Raw genomic sequence first — 21,024 nt, 5'->3', positions numbered from 1 at the left:
CAAACACAAGGTGTGGCATGGAGTGCGTGCTCAGTCGTGATTGTTTTTATTGTCGATATATCATGATTAATAATAAACATTTTTAAATTGCTTTACTTCCCTGAAACTCAAATTCTTCATCATTAAAATGGCAATACCACCACATACATATAAGGCAGCTTGAAATTAAATGAGATAACAGATGTACATCTACACAGAACAATGTTTGGCCATTAACAGATGCTTGAATAAATGACAGCTATTATTATTCTAATCCTACGCTCTAACCTGGGACCTGGTATGACGATGGATCAGTAAATATCAGCTGAAAAATCAACACATTAATAAAAGAGAGAAAGAGATGGTTTCAGCCGGTCAGGCTCAGGTTCCTCAGAAAACAAGGAGTGGCTAACCAGTCAGCAGCTGGCCATTTGTTGGCACTGACCAGTTCGGCGTGGGGGAGCCCTTGCCTGGCTGGCCCCTACTCATCTGCAGCAGAGGCCTAAGATGCAGATGGCCCGCCTGTCTGTGAGGAGGAGGTGAGCCCTTTCTTCTGGAAAGATAATGAACGGCCTTTCTACCTCCCTGACAGGGGCGAGAATGTGCAGAAAGAAAAGGACTTCCGAGGGATACGTTGGGACACATTCTGAGGCGGATTTATTACTTCGGGCTGAAATGGAGGCAGCGCATTATTGTCTGTGACTCCACATCTGTTCATTTGCACATCAAAATGGACATGCCGTGAGGCTATTAATGATGGCTTTGGAGATATTGGAATGTCTTTGGAAATTACTATCAATAAAAAACAAACTGGCTATGGAGAAGTTACTATTTTTCCCCTAGTAAACTTACTGACATTTTATTCCATTATGGATGTTGTCCAAGGTATAATGAAATGCTCAGTGATTGATGGAGCCTCCTGCAGCTTCCTCCACTTGCAGGATCCCTTTTCAGAAGGATGGCAGGCTGCCTGCGCCTCAAAGAGATGCCCTCTTTGTGTGCAGCCCTGACAGCTGTCCCGAGGGCTGGGCTGGGGGCTACTCTCCACCAATGAGACTGCCTGGCTGGGCAGGCCCATAGAGACCTCCCTCCCCCACCGGAGGGGAAGGGGGCTCCCGGAGGGTTTTCAGGCCAGTGCCCCCACCTCTCCCCTCTTTCTCTGAAGATTTCCAGCCATGGGACACCACTGTTTCTCCCAGAGTACCAATCCTTCCTGAAATCTTGGGGGATATTTAAAATATTTAATAACCTATGGGGGCTGGTTACTGACCATTCAGAATTGCCACCATTCAACACCAGAACTGGATCCTGATGTTCCTGCTGTACCAAACATTGACCCTTCACTTGCTGGCTCATGAGGAGGTTTGTGGGTCACTGGGGAGGGCAGCCAGAGTGTATGGGGTACCTCAGAGGCTCAGGGCAGTAACCACTCCAATATTTCAACAACCGATAAGGCCATACTGGTATTTAATGGTTGAACTAACCACAGTCCTTTAGCCTTCCCCATTGGAGATGACTTAAAGCAAAGGGGTACCCACTGGGTCTCCTGGACATACGTACTCTACACTCAGGGCTATAACTAGGTCGCCCTGAGCCCTCCCCTCTCCTGGCCAGTCACAGTGAAGTCAGGTCACAAAGAACTAGTTGCTTCTGTCTAATAAGCCCAAAAGCCCTTTGCATGGGCCTCTACCATGCTCCAGTCATGCTGTACAGTAATAATTGGGCTGCATATCTGATTCTACCACCAGACTGAGATCCTGAAGTGTATGGTGAATAGCATATATGCAGACCCAGACATGAATCCTCAACAAGTGTGGATTGAGATCAATAGAGAGAGGAATGGTGGCTAAATTGCCCAAGGTCACAGGGACCAGGACTGGCAATACCAAGAGAGGAATGCAAGTCTTCTTTCAAAACCTGTCCTCTTTCTATGGCTTCCTCTCAACAAATCCATGTTGACCTTGTCAGTCATTTACACTTCAGGCTAAATGAGTTGCACTGGTGCAACCTGCATAGAGACTCAGTTTCTGGGTGTGTTGAAGAGAGTTTACAGAAATCACACCTGTATAAAGTGAGCTGTGGACCCAGTTCTTCATTTCTCCCATGAAAGCCTTGCTGAGAAATCCCGCAATGAGAGCTTTGACCTAGATGATTTTAGAAGTAACTTCCTTTCATGCAGACAACAAGGCATAATCCTCCAGTCTACATTTTACTGAGCACCCAGGGTCATCCTCCTAAGGTGAGGGAAGATTGGGCTCCTTTCCCTTCCCTGGAACCTTGTCAATCCTCAGGATAAAGCCCAATGCCTGGGCTGGGCCCTGACAGCCCTCCCTGACCCAGGCACCAGGCCCAAACCCAAAGTCCAAGTTCTAAGATGAGCTTCTCGCCTCATCTCTTTCTAGGTCCTGCACTGAGGGCTCTATTCTCCAACCCTACTTTCTGTCGTTAAGAGAGCAGTTCCTCCTGTGATTCCGGGTATAGGGCCATGTGTGGTGGTGACAGGGATGCTGAGATGCTGACTGAGCTGTCACCACTCAACCACAGCTGGGTGCTTTCTGGGTGCTCCTTCCATGCGGGCTCCGTGACTGGGCCCTGAACAGAGCCTGTAGAACACGGTGCAAAGGGCCTCGACCTGAAGCCAGGCTGTCCCCATGTTCGACTCTCAGCAGTGTGACTACGGCAGGTGTGATCTGTGTCCGCCCGTGTCCCCCAGGCCTTGCTGCTTCCAGCTGCACTGAGATACGTGCCCTTGCCTCGTCCCGAGTCCCCACCTGCTCCATAACACACCTTTTACTGGCTGTCTTCTCTTCCCTGTCTCACTCTCACTCCCTAACAGTGTCTCTGGGGTCACACCCCAAATATACAATGGGCATTGGAACCCTGGTTTCAAGGTTTGCTTGTAGGAACCCGAACTAAAAGAAGGCCATCCTTGCAGATTTCCTTAACTTCTTGGTGCCTCAATTTCTTCATCTATAATATTGGGATACAATAATTGTACCCATAAATAGCACATTTACAGGTACATAGAAAATGTCATATGAGTTAGTTATTTTTATTAAATAATAATAGCTTCCAGTTACTGAATGCCAAATAATATACTAAGTTCCCAGCTTGGGGGTCCTTGGCTTAGGTGTACAACAGAATCCCCTGTAGGGTGCAGCTGCATGGCCTGTGGCCCCTACCCCAGAGCTCAGGATTCAGCTGGCCTGGGAGAACCTGCGAATCTGCAGTCATAGCCAGCTCGCTGGTGATGCTGGAGCTGCTGGTCTGGGACCCCAGTCTGTGAACTACTGCTCCACATTATCATGTTCAATTCTCACAACAACCCTGGGGTAGGTATCAGAGTGTCTGGAGAAATTAAACGACATGTTCAAGGTTACTCAACAAAGTTGTGGCTAAGCCAAGATTCAAGATGAGAACTATCTAAACCCAAAGCCTAAGCTCTAAGTGAACTACTCGCACTTCTTGGCCTTGAGCCATGTGGAAGTCCAGCTGGTGAGTGAGCAAACTCCAAAGGGCTTCCCATCACAGGCTCTTCCCATATCCTGCAGAGCAGGAAGGAGGGAAGGAATACTCTGTGAAGGCCATGGGCCTACAGTGCCTACTTCTCAGCTGCCCTAAGGGCCAGGGAAAGGGGCCAGTGGTTCTGTGACTCTGGGCAGGGCTCCTGAGAGCAGCTCCAAAACACGCCAGGGGATCCAGGGCTGAGCACCTACCTCTGCTGCTAGCGGCTGGCCTGGGGGCCTCAGGGCCCAGGGCCGGCAGCCCCTGGGGGTCGCCCATAAAGTGGTGGAACCAGCGGCGCCGTAGCTGACGCAGCTCCGAGTTGCGGCTCCGGAGCCAGCGGGGTCCAGGCCGGGGCCGGGCCAGGGGGCTCTGCAGCATGTCTACACCGAGCAGCAGCTCCGGACTGACACGGGGGTCCTGCAGGGCTCTGCTGTCCAGCAGGCCCACACCCAGTGCCATGGCAGCCACAGGCAAGGCTTGCAGGGAGCCAGGTGCCCGGGGACCCTGTGGCAGGGCCACTCGGGCCCTCTGCAGCAGCAGCAGGCTGCCGGTCATCAAGTAGGCAGCTGTGAGGAAGAACAGCAGAAACTGTGTTCGGCGGAGAAACTTCTGGAGTCGGAAGAAAGGTTTGGCCATGCCCCTGGGAGGCAGGGCTCCTGGCTGGAGCCTGGGGACGGCTCCTAGTGCCCGGGTGGGAGGGAGGCCTGGGCCTCCGGAGGCGTCATCTCGGCATTGTGGAGCCAGCCTGTGCTTTTCTGGGGTTACTGCTCCTTCTGCCCCGTTTCCATCAGGTACTTGACTGACACCATCACTTATCTTCGTCCACTGGGCCCCGCAGCTGCAGCTTCTGCCTAAGTGTCATGGCCTTCACCATCCCTGAGCTCTATCGACCCTCCTCTCCTGGCTCTGAAATCTGGAAAAGCAGAGAAAAAGCATGTAGATGAAATAGGGTCCACCACTCCCACTGCTCTGGGGTTGGGAGCCCCTCACTGCCAGCTCTGTTTCCCCAACGGGCTGGCTGTGTTGCAGGAGCACTGGACAGAGAGAGCTGGGTTCAAATCTCAGCTCTGCCCTTGGCTGGCTGTGTGACATCAGGCAAGTTACCTCTTAAGTGGGAATAACAGTGTCCCCCGAGCAGTAGTGGAGACGCAGTAACGACAGCAACACAGAAGAGGGAGAGCAGCAGCAGCTCTGTACTGAACTCTTACTAAGTGTCAGGTGCTCAGCTAAAAGCCTCATGTATTTTTTCACTGAATCCTCCCACTGACCCAGCGAGGCAGATACTGTAACGTCCCCACACTACAGATGAAGAAACTGTGGCAAAAGGAGGCAAAGAAACTTTCGCAGTCACACACTTGGGAAACAGAGGAGCCAAGGACTGGAGCAGTCTGGACCAAAGCCCGTACTCTGAACGACAGAGACAGCCCAGACTACAATGAGACACCACCACACAGAAGTGCACCCAGCCCAGGGCATCAGTACACAATGGGTGCTCACTACATGTGTGCAAGCTGCCACCTCCCAGGGGCACACTGGCACTGCAGGCTCTGTTTGGGAAACTGCTTTGCAGAGGCTGGTCAGCTTTAACTCAGGAGTGGGTACAGGGGAGGGCGAGACTTGCACACTCTCCCCAGACGTCCTGAAGACCGATGGAGCAGGACAGCCCAGGGCCCTGCACCTGTGAACAGAGGAGGCCAGACCGTCCGAGGCAGAGCAGGCAGAAGAGCTCTCAGAGCGGCCCCCCCAGGGAGGCCCTCTGCTCCTAGGACTCGGCACTCGTGCTGAGCTTCAGTTCCCATTGGCGGGGCCTCTGAAGTGCGCTGCAGGGGTTGGCAGAGGCCTCCGCAGCTGCCTCGAGGGGGGCTGCTGCATGAGGAAGGCCTCAGCACAAGGACACGCTTGTCCCAAGAAGAAAGGCTCTGAGGAGCGTGACTAAGCTGCTGCCCGTAACTAACATGGCCTGGGACCCCCGCCAGACCCGCGCGGCCCCTCAATGGCTGCTCTGTGCACCGGGAGCAGCCGGCCGGGTGTGAGAGGAAAGACAATGTTTGGGCTCTGTGGCCTGGCATTCCAGGGGCGAAGATCCCGAGGTGCCCAGGCCGGCACGGCCCTTTCTGACTGAACGCTGCCAGCTGCCAGGTTCTCAGGCCTCGGGGAGAAGGGGGATCTGGGAATACAGGGCGGCTGGTCCTTTAGGCTGGAGTGGGGGCAGCAGGCTGGGTAATCAGAAAATGAAGATGGAATTAAACTCTGAGTCAGAAAGCCATTTCAGACGGGCTTCCAGGGCTTTTATTTTCTCTCGAAGCTGGTGTGTGCCAGGCCCACCCCAGCCAGCTCGTCAGATTTGTGAAACCACAGAGAAAATCCCAAGAAATCCTGACTGATCTCCCTGTCTGCAGCTTGGCCACCCCCTCACCCCCGGTCCACCCTCCACAGGGCTGCCAGGGCGATCCTCCTGAACACGTAGATCTGATCACAGCACTCCCTTGCTTCAAGCCCTTTCAATAGCTCTCCATGGCTTTCGGGATAAACTCCAAGCTCCTTAGCACAGCGCACAAAGCCCCTTCATGCTTCAACCCATCGGTTCTTCTCTCGCCAGCCCCTCTCCTTCAGCTTCCCCATCGGCATTCATGCATGTGCACACACACAAACACACACAGACATACTCATACACCAAGGTCTAGCACAACTACCACACCACATCTGTCTCGGTGCCTTTGTATATTCTGCCTTTGAGGCCTTTTCCTCCCTCTTTGCAGAACAAATCCCTGTGGTTCCTCCGAAGGCCCAGCCTGGGGGTTACTTCCTCCGAGAAGCTTTCCCCCCCACCAGCCACCCACTGGTATGGGATCCTCTGTCTTCCCACAGCCCACAGCTGCCCCCATCCCAGCACTCGCATCCTGGGATGATTCTGATGGCCCGACTCCTTGTCAGTCATCCTGGGAGGACTGTGACTGACTCGAGGCTAGAGGTCAAACCCCATTCAATTTGGCAACTCTGGCCCCCAGGGTGAGGCCTGGCAGTGCAGATGCTTTGGCCATGTTTGTTTCTGAATACATTTTTAAAGATGAATGATAAGATAAATTGACAGGCAAATCGTGATATCGGAAACCTGCTCCTATGGGGTCTTAGGGCAAGGAAATCTCAAGTTGCACTTACCCAGAGCTGTGGGCACTCAGCCTGACAAGCGGGAGGCATGGAGAAATGCAGAAGCACAATTAAATAGGGCAGCTTAACACAGCTGAGGTCTTTCAGACACATGGAAGTTAACAAGGTGCCTGAGGTTTATCTGTTATCCTTTCTTGACAGTGATTCCATAAAGAGGGGTTTCCAGGGCTGCTCACAAAGGGCTTCTGGTCCCAAGACCAGGATTCTATCAGCACAAAGTCCCTGTACAATTAAATACGAGGGCAGAAGGAAGGACTCCCGTTATGGAAAGGAAGGTCCTGATAAGACAGAGCAGAAATGTGGGCAATGGATTAACAGCTCAGAAGTGTGAAGGTGTGGGGTGGACCCCACATGCATCTCGTGTGTGGGACTGGGACACAGCTAGGAGCCAGGGTGGGCACAGTGGGTGGGCCGTTGTCAGGGCCACAACGAGGACTGTCCTGGTCACACCCAAGTGCCCCAAGGCCTTCCAAAGTCCTCTCTGGAGCATCCCCTTCCCCGAGGGGCTGCCCCTGGTCTGGGGAGGGGCACACTGGGCATGAAGGCAGGGGTCAGCCACCATCAGGCCAGAGCTCAATGACCCAGGCCTCCTACAGAGCAGGCTGCTACTCTGAACTTTTGAAATCACAAAGCTGATCCCCAGCCCCAGAGCCCCTGCTGTGGGCTGCTGGAGGCTGCCTGCCCAACGCATTAGGACCTTGTCCCCTGCCCTGGACTCCTGCCACACTTCCCACCAACATGACGTTTGTCAGCCACCCCCCCCCACCCACTCTCTGCCATGCCACCTCTCCTCCCAGCTGGCCGCCCCTCCAGGGCACAAGTCACACACGATTTGTTGCCATGTCGCCAGACCCCAGCACACAGCCTGCAAGGCAGGGTTGGCAGCTGTTTTCGGAGTGGCCGAACCTGAAGAGGCCGCAGGTGGGTGGGCGGTGGGGAGCATCCGCAAGAGGACTCACAGCCAGGCCACGAGGTCAGTCTGTCAAAGAGCAGAACTTGCCAATGCCAGCGGCAGGGGGGCGCCTCCTCTGGCCTGAATGCACTGGGCCCAGGAGTCCACCAGCTGTGCCCACCGCACCCCAAAGCCAGGGGGCTTCATTAACACAAATCTGCCTTGGGGAAGTCGCCGCACCAGGCAGAGGCTCCTCCTCTGTCAGATGGGGATAAATTGGCACTGTTGTGGGTTCAAACTGGGGAGCAACACTCCTGTTGCCTACACACCGTGGCAAACATCGGTTAGGAATCAGAGAGACAGAAAAAGAATGCTGGAGGGGAGGCCTGCAGCAGCTGTGCCGTGGGGGAGACCAGCACCCCCTTCTTAGCCCCCCACCCCCTGGGGGAGCCCAGCATCCCATTTTGACTTAAGGCTGGTCCCATGCTAAGATGGCTGTCAGCAGTCGCCTTAGTTTTCCTCATCGCCGTTTATTAAGCACTTGCAGTGTTAATAATAAACAGGCTAGGCTGCCTTGGATACCTGCACCATCTCATTCACTGCATATGCCCCACCGGGGCAGGTGCCTTGGTCACCCCCGAGAGCCAAGGTCTCCAAAGCTCAGCTGGGTGACATGCACTGCCCAAGGTCAGCACCCAGACCCAGGCCACCAGCTTCGGAGGCGACCCCGTGCCCATTAAGCTTCCTGCCCTCTCCCCACACCAGCTCCAGCTTCACATGAGGCAAGATTTATTCTTGAAAGTTGTATAGTGTGCCTCCATCAGCACCCTTTTGGAAACATGCCAGGCCAAAGCTCCTGGAGAAGGTGCTGCACGCAGCATCTGCGAGCCAAACCTCCCAGATGCTGCCACCTGGGTAAGCGTTCCCTCCTCCTGGGCCCTCCCCTTCTGGGAGCCTGGGTCATTTCTCCCTAAGCCATGCTTCCCGTGTGGTGTCTCCCTTCTAGGAACCACGCAAAGTGCTTCAGGAGAATGGTGGGGGCTCCAACCCTGCCTGAGGCTCAGGCCTTGTTGGGACAGGGTGCCAGGGCTGAGTACAGAGTCTCAGGCTGGACAAAGCTGGATGCCCTCTCCCATGCCCAGCAGCCTTCTAGAGGCCAAGTGTCACCCCAGAGGGGGGCAGGGCCTGAGGGACAGAGACCTTGAGTTCCCTCTTAGGAATGAGAGGAGAATAATAAGCCAAAGGGGCTTCTGGGGGTCTCAGGGAGGGAGCAGGAGCCTTGCTCAGGTGGGGATTCAGACAACCTGAGCCTTCTTCTGCTACTTTGCTGTTATCTGGGTCCCAGGTAGGTGCTGAAGATGAAGGAGAGGGCGTATTGGGCAGATGGTACCTGCCTCTCACCTAGGTGTGGGGGTCTGAGAAACTGAGCAGGTGCGGGGTGGCAGCAGCAGGGGGAGGACAGGAGAGGAGAGCAGAGGAGGGGAGAGGAGGCAGTCCCAGGGGGCCTGTGGGCTGAAGAAGAAGCTCGGAGCTGACCCAGGCCTGCCCAGTGGCCACTGGGGTCGGTCCCATGACTCTCTGCCTCCCAACCACCCCTAGACAGAGATAAGCAGCAGCAGGTGAGGGGAGAATGACTCCAGACACCCCCAGAAGCATCTCAGCCATGGTGACCACTGCAGTGAGGGCTGTGGCCCTCAAGGGACTCAGAGCCTTGAGCTCTTGGCGAGGCGAGAGCCGTGAGACGAAGGAATAGGGCCCAGCATGTGGCTCTCCAGACTGGGGACTGGGTGCTCCGAGCCCCAGGCTCCATGACTGGCAGCCAGGAGGTGGGTGTCGGTCTTTGGACCTCACAAAGCTATACCAGGGAGCCCTCAGGGGGCTCAGTGCTCTGAATTATTGCTCCCTGTCTTTTCTTATGCCCCCAAAGCCTGCTTCTGCCCTGCTTAGGCTCAGCACCTGCATTTGGACCCTACCTGCCCCAATAGGCTGGCCACTCCCGGTAGCCTAAGAGAGTGATCTTTCTAACACAAAGAACCAATGCCACCGCCTGCAATGGCTCCCCAGGACTCAGATGGCCAAGTTGAAGCTCTCCAGCCTGGTACTCAGTGGCCCTTCTTGGTTCAGTCTCCCAGCCCCTTCCTTTCACCATTGCTTTCAGAATACAGTCTCCCAACCAGTGTCCCCTGGCCAGCATGAGGTGCTTTGTGCCCCCTCATATCTTTTTAATCATTGGCCGTGGGTGCCTGAGCCCCATCTTGTGGCTCTGAAATGCACTGTGGCCATCAATCACTGTGGCATCAACTCCAATGCCACCTCTTTCATGATGCCTTCCTGATCCCCAGAACAGAGCCGCTCTCCAGCACTAGAAGGCAAGGCTAGATGCCCTGTGAACTGTGCCTGGTCCTGCCTGGAGTCGGGACTCACTGCTACTCTGCCTACTTCTCCCCCAGCCTGCGAGTCCCTTGCAGATGAAGTCAGTACCCCCACCCACTGCTGAGTGGGATCCAGGACAGGCACCCAGGAAATCTGTGTCCATTGGCCATGCTCCATTGCCCAGGGCCATGCCACCCTCATACTGGGGTCCAATGCTTCTGGGTCTTGGAGACTCAGAAAAAGCAAAAGGTCCTACTAAATATAAATCTGCTGGATGGCAGGTGGGGTACAGTGTGGGAAACGGGAATGGGGTGGGGGTCCCTAACTTGGAAGAGGCAAATCTCTGGTCTATGTACTGCTGAAGGAAGCACAAAAGAGGCAAATCTGTGATCTTCCAAACTTCAAAGAGCTTAAGTGAAAAAGTCCAGGGTAAGAAATGTTGCTAAAAGGTATAAAACTTAATAGTAAAGTCAGAACTCCACTCGATGCAAAGGTGGGAGGATCCTCCATCAAATCACTGCTGAAGTTCACATAAATAAGGACAAATGCTTCTGTGCCTCATTAGAGACTGCAAGGCCCTTTCACATACCACCAAGTGTGCGCATCAATGCGCAAATCAACACATGAATGAGGGACCTTCCCACAGATTTGTGACACCGCAATCATTGTCATCCCCCTTTGACAGACAGGCACAGAATTTGAGGCAGAAAGAGGGCTGGTTAACTTGACCAAAGACAAATAGCTACTGTTAGACTGAACTCAAACTTTCTGATTCTAAATTTGTGGTATCATCTCCCACATCACACGGCCTTTCTTTGTTCAACACCACAGACACAGGTTCTTCCCGGCACCACGCTAGGGGCCAGGGCTGCAAAGAAAAAGAGAACACCACTGTGGGGACTGGTGTTTTCCCTTTTCAGTTGGTTGATCTGGAGCCCAACCCACTCTTGAAACAGCCAATCAATCCTCTTCTGGGCTACCTCTGGGTCACCTCCTCCCTAGAAGCCTGTTTTGTTCCTATGTTTCTCCTCCTCGTGGAGCACTCTTGCTGGCTGCCTAGACCACACTGAGCGATCTGGACACACCTGGGCGAGTGAGTGGAGCACCCAACCAAAGTCAGCCTTGCCCTTCTCTGGCCATTGCTTGCTGTGCCTGCAGTTACTGGCATGAGGGACTCATGCTGGGGGCGGGGACCCAAGACTCCTTTGGCATTCCTATCATCAGACCCTGCCTTCTTGACCCCCTCAAGCCAAGACAGCTGACCTCTGGTTTCCAGCAGCAAGACAAGTGGAGGGGTGAGACCTTAACAGCCACCAATAGGTGCACTGCATTTTATAGCTTACAACATTAATCCAGCCCAGTCTTTCCTCTACTTCTCGCATCCACACTGGGAAGCAGAGTTCCTATCTGGCCATGTTCTCCAGAAGTGCCACACTTCTGGTAATTTTGCAGGCAATATGTCAACATGGATTATTAAAGCCACATGGAGAGGTTAGAAGAAAGTGTGAAAATAAGACATGGAGCCCCAAGGAGTAGGTAGTCAAAGGCCACGTTCAAGCACTCACTCCCCAGATGAGCAGGGCCTGACCCCTAGCCCAGCTCCACCTCTGTAGGCAGGTTTGATGATCAAGCACATCCTACAGGTAAAGAAGACCCTGAAGGCCTAAACATTGAGCTGCCCCAAAACCCTCGGCCTTGACCTCAGTGTAGTGCCAGAGGACTGGGATCTGAGCCAGAGGAGAGCACAACCAGGAGTGTCCACAAAGAGAAGCACCCATTCCCTAGAGGTCCCACTCAGACGTGATTCCATCTGCCCTGGAAGCTCCGTGTTGCCAGGAGTCTCTGTGGGGAACCAGCTTTGAGCCTTACTGCCCAGTGCTGGGCCTTCACGGACTCGGCTGGAGGCTCAGGCTTTAGCAACTGACCAACTGGTGGTCCAGCAGATCCACTTCTGCCTGGTTGGACAGACTGGAGGGAAGGGACTGGGGCTGGACTTCTGCCTGATCCATGCTTCCCTTCCAGCCTGATACACAGCAGGCTGCAGGACAGCACCCCACAGGGCTCCAGTGTCCACTAACCCCCAGTAAGGCATTCTTGCTTCCAGAGGTGCTGTGGAAATGGTGCTGCTGAGGACAGGAGGGTGCAGCAGTGGGTGAGGACCAGGGGGCTCCTGCAGGGGAAGATGAAGCAGCCAGGCTCAGCCCACCAGCCCAGCTGCCCAGCTGCCCAGGCTCCTTTTAGCAAGTGTGCTTGGGAGGCCAACACACGCTCCCACAACCAGCATAGCTGCTCCTCCTTGTAGAATGAAGCTCCAGCTCTGGTGGCCCACCAGGGCACCTTCTTCACGGACTCTGAGGGCTAAGCCAAGGGCATATGAGGTAATGAGAGACATCTTTGAGAGACATCTCCTCCTTGCCCTCTTTTCCACACCTGCAAGCATCAGGTGAGGCTGCTGCAGACAGGGCAGGCTGAGCCAGCTTTCCCCCTCCTCTGCTTCACTCCCCAGCAGCCCTCACTTTCTGTGCCCAATAACCGAGGCAGTTCAAAGGAGGAAATAAAAGGCCCCCATCTTCTGATCTCAGCTATGGTATGGTGTCCCAACCTGGGACAACCCAAATGCCTCTGTAAACTGAAGCATGCAGTTCCAGCGACAGGAGCGACGACAGGAGGGACGATGACATCTAATGTTGTTAGAAAAGTGCAGTGGAGTTCTGAGCCTGTCTATCTTGGGAGCAGCTGGGAACCTGGTGAGTGTGGGCAGCACCTGGATCCCAGGGCGGGGGCTGTGGGGCTGAAGCGGTTACACCCAGCCTTCCCACGGCTGCTGCAGCTCAGCAAAGGGACAGAGATCCCCTCTCTACCCCCGCCTCCTCAGGGATGAGCCTGCAATGAGCAGGCATCATCCGAGAACACAGATGCCCAGGAAAAACAACCCTGAGGTTACCCAGAGGCAGGGTACTCCCGAAGTCGCCTCGGTAAAAAAGAAAAACGCAATTAGCCCTCAGTCATGAGTTTCCGTCCACACCTGGGAAGATGCAAAGCTCTGCTTGGGGTAGATTTCGGGACAAAATACGTACGTTTCTCTTTAGCTTCTGCCTCTGCTCAAGTTCACCAAGAGCAACCCTCCACTGACCGGAAGCCTGGCTCGGTAGCGGAACGAAAGGGAGCTGATGCTGGGTAATCGTCCGCTCTTAGGAGAGGTAGTGCGCACCCCAGATCGCGTCCTCGCTCCCTCCCCGGCACCAGATCTGCGGCTCCCTCCCGGGAAACGGACGGGCTCTCAGTATTCCAGGAAGGGGTCTCGGCTTCAGCAACTGCCTTGCACACCGGCCCCAGACCGCTCATTTCGGAGCTCTACCCGCCGCGCCTGCACACTCGCACTCTCTGCCCCCAAAGAGCGCCCCCCGCCAGCCCGCCCGGAAGCCGGAGCAGGTGCAGTCCCACCGCACTCGCGGCTGCGTCTACACAAACTTGTTCGCCCGCGGCCGGCCGGGGGGAACCCTGCCTGCAGCGCGCGCGGATGTCCCGCTTGGGGCACCCGGGAGACAGGACTCACCCGCGATCGCGGCCGGCTGGGGCGCCCGCTCCGCCGGCCACGCTCCTGCCTCCCCCGGGCGGCGAGCCCGCAGCCCCGCAGTGCCCAGAGCCGGGCGCCCCTGGCGCCCGCACGCCCCTGGGCGGTCCGCGGAGAGCGGCCTGACGCGGCCAGTGCACAGTGCGCCGCTGCGGGGCTCCCCGGGGCTGCGGACGTCTGGGCTCAGCCGCGGCGGCAGAGCCAGCGGGCGCCGAGCGGGCGGCGGGCCGGCGGGCGGCGGGCTAGCGGGCACCCGGCTCTGCACATGCTCACTCGCGCGGCCTGGGGACAGCGGCCGGCCGCCGCCGGGTCCTAGAGGCGCCTGCGCCGCCGCCCTCCTGCCCGCCCGTGGGAGGGGTCGCGGGTCCCCACGCGGGCACCCACCACATGCTCCTGCCCGCCGGGGCCCACCGCGCGGCCGCGTGCCAAGCGAGGACCGGACACCCAGTCTCACACAGATACACAAACACAGCCTCACTTGCTGTGTTATACACACCGGGAGAATGCATTGGCGTTTACACCCAGACACACGTAGACACAAACACACTGGGCACTACCACCCAAGGGCGCAGGTCGCCACACTCACTCAGACACAGACAGGGCAGGCACACACTGCCTGATACAAACACTGAATCGCTGCTTCACAGGCTCTCTCACACACACCGGGCTCTGTCCCACGCACTCAGAAACACCCTGGGACCCTGTGGTGGGCACACACATGCACACCGCCACCCCGTTGGCAGCACTCCCGTACCAACACACAGTCAGACACACGTGGACCTCTGCCCCACCCGGAGCTTGACCCTGACACCCACATCCTGACACACACGCCCCGTCTGGAACAGTCCCAGACGGAGTCACCACCCCACAGACAGATATGCCGACACTCTCTCCTTGCCTGCACACTCAGGGCTCTGCCGCCAGGACTGCACTGCTCCGCACCCACACTCAGCGACAGACCCATGCCTTGATACAGTCGTCCACGGAAGCAGTGCTGCACAAGAATCCACTGACACTCTTACGTAGAGAGTTACACTGGGCATGGCACACACACACACACACACACACACACACACACTGAGAGGGCCAGGTGCTGGTGCAGACGCACAGGTATACAGCCACACTGCTACAAACACTCCCCTTCTTTAAATAAGGGTTGGATCCAAGCCCTGCTCTTCAGAAATCCCCAAGCCCCAGTGTCACCCCTGCTCTGACAGGTGCATCCGTTGGGCCCAGTTCTCACCCAGGGCTGGTTGTGAAGATGCTCATGCAGGCTGAGGACCGGCAGATGCTTTGGGAGCAGGTGGCGTGGTTCTAACCCCATCTTTCTGAAAGCAAGTTTCATGCCTCTGACTCCCACTAGGGGCAGAGCTGCTTGGCAAGGCTCAGAGGAGCCTTTCAACAGGTGCTGGATGGCTGGGAGAAGATTAGCCAGGTGACCAGTCTGAGCCACACTTTCCTGCAGGTCAGCTAAAGGGCACTCAGAGAGAAAAGGGACTTGGTTAAGTTTACACAGCTGGTCAGGCCAAGCACCAAAATTAAAACAGCTCCCTCAAGGTGAGTGTTGGGTGCCCTGGGACTAGCGAGGGCACAGGGTGTAAGAGACACATCCTGTCTCTTATAGCATTCTGGCCCCAGCATTCTTGGCTTGCAGAAAAGCCCCATGCACACTCCTTACAGAGTCCATGCACGTCCCTTGTGGAAGGTGGGGTGTGTGTATTGCTATTATTGTCAACAAGAATAACCACGGCACGTTTTTGCATTGCATTTGGATTTTCAAAGCCCTCTCCAGGACCTGCTGCATAATTTGCAGAGCCTGGTGCAAAATGAAAATGTGAGCCCCTTGTTCAAGAATTACTAAGAATTTTGAGACAAGAGCAGAACATTAAACCAAGTGTGTAGCCCTTCTGAGCAGGGGGCCCTGTATGCTGTGCAGACCTCTGCCTGGGAAGCTGGTCCTGACTCTCTCATGCCCATTGCCTCACTTCAGACTCACAATAGGTGGTGGGTGCCTTCATGGGCCCACTTTAAAGATGGAACTACTGAGGCTCAAAGATGAATGAAGCCTCAGGCTCCCAGCAAGTAAGCCCTGGACAAACCCACGCCTATCTCCTCTTGGGGGGCTGGGCATTACCCTACTGCTACCACTGGGAGAGAGGACTCAGGCTGAGGAGTTGATGAGGCTGCCACAAGGGAAGAGAGTTGTCTCAAGGAAAGAAAAGAGAAGGCCGCAGGACATCTGTGCCATTTCTGTGGTCACCCTGCACCTGCTTTGCAAAGCCCTCCAGGGACACAGGTGGGAAGGAGTGCTTGACACCTCTGGGGAGAGGTGTTCAGAAAGGAGGTGCATAAGAGCATCCAGGAAGTAGTTGAGAAGGGCTTGGGACATGCAGCTTGGACCACCTACAGTGTTAACATGGCCGGGAGTATTTGGGACAAGGCCCTCCTCTGTAGCAATGGTGACAGTTAAGAGGACATGAGAAAGCCACTTGGACTAGGCCTGATAACGGAATCACTCAACCTCAGTCCAACTCTCTGCCACAGCTCTTCTCTCTGCGTAGCTGGGACTGTTTGATACACATTTGCATATCATCTCTGTCTATATCCCAGAAGCAATTGTGGGAAGAAATCTTAACATCACAGGGGCTTCTGTGGTGGTCCTGCGGTGGTGCTGATATGTGCCCAGTTACAACTGTGTGATGTACTCTCTCACCTCCCCTGCCAGCGTAGGACTGGGGATCAGAACAGTCTGATCCTGCTAGTGTTCCATCTCCCTGTGCTTGGCTCTCGACTCCATCTGCTCCTCTCTTGTGGCTCCCAACGACTGGATCCCAAATATTTACATTGCTTCCCAGCTTCATGTCAGATGCTGGTTAGGGGAATAAAATGAGTGCCTTGGGATCAGTTCTGCTACTCTACTTGGGAAAATTAAATAATTTTTCCCAGTAGATTTTTAATGGGGAAGATCTTTCTAGTGAACCATTCCTGGCACAGGGTGTATATTTAATGTGATGATTCTTCCAACTGGTGATAGTTATGATGACAACTCTGACTGGACCTGGACCTGTCATGGGGTCTTGTTGCGCGTGGGTCACCTGCCAGCAGTGACCACGGAATGCTGCGGATGGCTCGCCGAAAACCACTCGAGAAACAAACACATGCACAGAGACAAGACTAGTTTCTGTGGGGAAGTAGGGACAGAAATGGCCACCCCCCCCTAGTGGGGAGCGCCCCGATTTACCGTCCATACCTGCTTTTATTGGGCTCATTTTGCATAATAATTCAGGCAAAGTACAGTACTCATTAGGGGGAAGTAAGGAACCATAGAAAACAAGGAACTTTGCTGGTCTATTGAGTGGGGGTCAAAGAACTGTAAGACTTTGAGGAACAAACTAACTTCCTCCTTGGACCCCTCTCATTCAACTGAGAGCATTCTAAACAAAGAAGGTTTCTCAATAATTTACATGTTCTTTCTTAGGCCTGATCACCCAGGGAATCTGCCCTTTTCAGCACAGAGCTGCACCACCCTGTCATTGTTTCAGGCTTAGTTGGTGACTAAGGCAATAAGGAGATTTTCTCCCAGATGAGAACTCAGGCTATGCCAAAGCTGAGGAGTGAGGGTCCATCACCCTCTTTTGCTGCAGCCCACCTAGTCCTTCTTTTGGGGGGCCTCCCAAAGTGATCGTGCCTGTCTTAGGTCATTCCCCCCGTGGGGAATCTTACCCGTCTTTGGCTAACCAACCAAGCTTTTTGGGGTTCAGTTATGAATAAAGCAGCAGAAGCAGCATTTCTGCCAGGGAGATAAGCTTTTGTCTCCTTGCTGGCTTACGGTTCCAAGGGCGTTCCCTTAGCCTTAGCCTAGGCGGGGGTTTCAGCTTCTGATACCAGTCAGGGCAGTTCCCAACAGGGTCTGATGTGGCAGATGCTAGAACAAGTTTTGTTGGATTGGATGTACAACTTCCTGACCCCACCACCCATCCTATTTGCACAAAGGCAATGGCAAGGGTTGTTGGGGGGAGGGATTGAGGGCAGGTGTCTGTTGGTTAGGTTAGATGCAGAGTTTGTGGGATCATTTGTTGGCTAGAAGTTGTAAGGGTGCTGGGGTGGTGAATGGGCCCTGGTGCAAGAGAGCGGCAGAGCTGACACGCTACTCTGTTCCTCCTGCTGCCTTGTGTGCACCAGCGGGCATGTGTGTGTACTTAGCAGAGGATGCACCTCACCTTCGTTCTATTTTTATGAACTTCCCCGTAAGTCACTCATTAAAGGCCTTGAACTTGCAAGTAGTTTTCTGAGTTAAGCTACTGGAAGCACCTCAAACTTACAGCATGGATGGATAGATTTGTGGGTGAATAGATTGGTGTTGTATTTATTAGTTTTCCGTTGCTGCGTAAGAAATTACCACGATTTCAGCAGCTTAAAACAACACCCCTTTATCTCCTCAGAGTTCCTTTACACCAGAGTTTGGAGTACAGCTCAGGGTCTCATTAGGCTGCAATCAAGGGTCAGCTGGGCTGTGTTCTCACCTGGAGGCTTGACTGGGGAAGAGTCTGCTTCCAAGTTCACCCGGATTGTTGGCAGAATCCATTTCTTTGCAGCTGAATAACTGAGGACCTCAGCTTCTTACTGGTTGGCTGGGGGCCACCTTTAGTTCTTAGTGGTTACCCACAGTTCCCTGTGACATGGCTGTTTGCTTCCTCAAGGCCACATGAGAATCTCCAGTCAGCTAAGATGCACACACACATGTATATGTGTGCGTCTGTGTGCATGTGTGAGTGTGGGGCAGGGGAGGGGGGTTGTACAGAACTGTTCAGAGCTTTGCTGTCCCAGAAAGTCTATGTCTCCATCCATCCTCCTCCAGCTCAGTGAGACAGGGGGAGGTGCTATTACTTAGGAAGCATACATGGATTGCTGGCTCCTATGCTAGGAATTTTACATGCGGTGCTTTATGTAATCCTGCTCACAACCCTATGTGTTATGTACTGTTTTAGACCCATTGCAAAGATGAGAAAGCTGAGGCTCACAGGAGTAAGTAACTAGGCCAACATCGCACAACTGCAAAGTGTAGAAGCTCAGCTGAAGCTCAGTTCTGTTTGGCCTTAAAGGGCCCCATCCCCATGGGCTCTAATCTTTTACCCATGTCCACCTACCTGTCCGTTGCCCCATCCCACTAATGGGGCACACAGGGACAGTGGCTGTTTCTCTGTTCTGAGAAGGCTCTGGCCTTCATCCCTTCCCCTGTACAGCCTTCTCAAAGCCAACACACACATGCTTGCCCTCCTCCCCCGATTATGAAGGGATTTCATGGAAAGGGTGCTGCTGGCTCATCACTAATAAAGGGTGTAGCTCATGGCATTGTCAGAGCCCAGGGAACTGGGGGGGGGGGGAGAGGGAGGAAGAGCTGTTACTCTCTGAGAGGTGGTTGAGCAGGATCGGGGGATCCTCTGGGGAGATGGAGAGAAAGAGCTGTGCCACAACCCTGGTACTAGATACCCCACTTGTGGGCACACCCTTGGGAGAAAGCTGCTCTGTGGCAGGGCAGACGTCAGAGTGGAGGAGGGCAAAGTGACTCGGATACACAAAGCGTTCCTCCGTGGTGCATTCTGCTCCCTCTTGTGTGTGCTCCCCAAGGGGAACCAAGGGATGGAGGTGCTAAGAAGCAGAGGTGCAGTGGCTCAAGGAAGTCAGCAGAGTGGACAGGCTGCCCCCTCTAACAGTGTGACCATGTGTCCTTGAGCAGCATCCTTCACCTCCCAGAGCCTCAGCTTCCCCTTTGGCACAATGGGGATGCCGGGGCTGAAAGGAGATGAGCCCTGTGGAGTCCCCAGCCCCAGCCTCAGCCTCACATCTTACCTGCACCACTTTCTTTATTTCTTTTCCCCTTTGGATATGTGATCACAATTTGTACTTATCACACATTTTCATTAGGGTGCCTAGTGGGTTAATGTCTGCCTCTGACACTAGCCTCTGAAACCCATGGTGAGGGGCCATGCTCAAGCTCATGAACGCTGCTTTCCCAGAAGCTAGGACAGAGCCTGCCTGCCACTGGGCAGGGCCTTGTAACGAGGTGTGCAATGAATGGTGCTCACACTCCCTCCTGCTTGGTCCCCGCCACCTGGGACTGTGTGTGAGGCAGAGAGGTGTACCTGGTGTCTGGGTGGGTGGAAAACTGGAGGAGAGCGGGAGAGAGCTGGGAGCAGGCAGGACCTGGGACATGGAGGTTGTCTGTATCATTCAGATAGGCCCTGCAGATGCTGCGTTCACCAGCTTTGATAGCTCAGAAGAGCAAGGTATCCATTTTGGAGGAATAGAAGTGGAGATTGAGGAGAACACTTCAGAAAAAAGGCACAGGTTGATGGAGTGGGTGAGTGGAAGAGAATATTCCAGGACCAGGAGGGGATGGTGCAAGTCTGTCCAGGCTGAGGCAGCAGACATACTTGGAATGTTCAGGGAAGGTGAGGAATCCTCTGTGGCTGGCAAGCAGGTGGGGGCATGAGGCTAGAAGTGTATTAAGAAAAGCTAAGGAATTTGGCCTTCATCCTGGAGCTGGGTGCTGGACAGCCACTGAAAGTTTTCCGCCAATTGGTGAAAACAGTGCCATAGGGAAGGGTGAGGGGTGGTGGGTCCTGACCATCCTGACCACTGCAACCAGGCTTGCCGTTACCGTGGCAACCAGTAGCAGGAAGAGTGAAGCGGGATCTTTGTGTTTCTATATGCACGAGTCTGACCCTCAGGATTCTGGCCCGAGTTTAAGACAAATAACTGGAGCCGCCTATTCCCCTTGGCGTTCCTAGGCGAGTAAGCAGTTTCAGCACAGTTCCAGCAAAGCCGAGGCCTGGCCTGTGGACCCAGCACCCCTCCTGCTTCCTCTGCCTGAGAGATGGCAGAAGTCATGTGTGGGCCAGGCTCTCCAGCCAGACTCTACCCAGTTCTGATCAAGCTCCCAGAAACAGGGAAATGGGAAGGGACAGCCAGTGCCAGGAGTCACTAAGACTCTGTCATCTGGATTTCCAGGCCGATGAAGCAGGCTGCAAGTGAATGTGGCACTTCAGAGACACTCTTGCCCCAGCAGGAGCCACCGAGACATGCTAAGTTCTCGCCCCAAGTTGTTTGCCTGCCCCCGTGGGCCTGTGCCATGGCCCCCTCCCTCAGCCTGCCTCCTTCCTCCCAGGTCAGGCTCTGGAACGCTGCGTCCAGTTGCAGCCTGACCCCTGCCTCCCAGAGCCATCCTTTGTGAAGACAGACCTGGTTCCTCCACGCCCAGCATCAAGCACCTCTTTACCCATCACTATGACTGTCTCCTGGAAAGAAGAAATAATCTTCTTCAGAGCTTTTTAAAGATAACCTTTAAAAGTTTGCTAACAATAACACCCAACAACCCTGGGGTCAGTCTCCCAGGAATAATTAATTTTCCACCTGTGTTCAATTTCTTTGTGTTCTTTTATTTTTACTGACAGATCAAAGGGTTTCAGGCTACCATGTCTTTCCCCAAACAGACCTGCTCTTCAAAACAATCTAGACAGTGTCTTGTTGG

General features: G+C 54.4%; 1 protein-coding gene across 4 annotated transcripts in view; it reads right to left on the bottom strand.

The window, feature by feature from the left end:
- The window catches only part of WSCD1 (WSC domain containing 1), a 43,126-nt gene extending 28,302 nt beyond the window's left edge, over positions 1-14,824 (bottom strand). The window contains exons 1-2 of one of the 4 annotated variants that reach the window (XM_028534716.2): positions 14,737-14,824; positions 3,696-4,399 (exon numbers count right to left, since the gene is read on the bottom strand). In XM_028534716.2, the coding sequence (XP_028390517.1) occupies positions 3,696-4,122 (427 nt within the window). In that variant the 5' untranslated portion in view covers positions 4,123-4,399; positions 14,737-14,824. Of the gene's footprint in view, positions 1-3,695; positions 4,400-6,645; positions 6,884-12,996; positions 13,275-13,475; positions 13,738-14,736 lie in introns of those variants that run through there. The other 3 variants (XM_036033213.1, XM_036033214.1, XM_036033215.1) reach the window with 3 other exon arrangements.
- Between the last annotated feature and the right edge of the window lie 6,200 nt (positions 14,825-21,024).

Source organism: Phyllostomus discolor, chromosome 8 (assembly GCF_004126475.2).
Source record: "Phyllostomus discolor isolate MPI-MPIP mPhyDis1 chromosome 8, mPhyDis1.pri.v3, whole genome shotgun sequence".
Taxonomy (NCBI): Eukaryota; Metazoa; Chordata; class Mammalia; order Chiroptera; family Phyllostomidae; genus Phyllostomus; species Phyllostomus discolor.
Note: the sequence above shows the minus strand (reverse complement) of the source record. Positions and strands in the feature narration are given on the sequence as shown.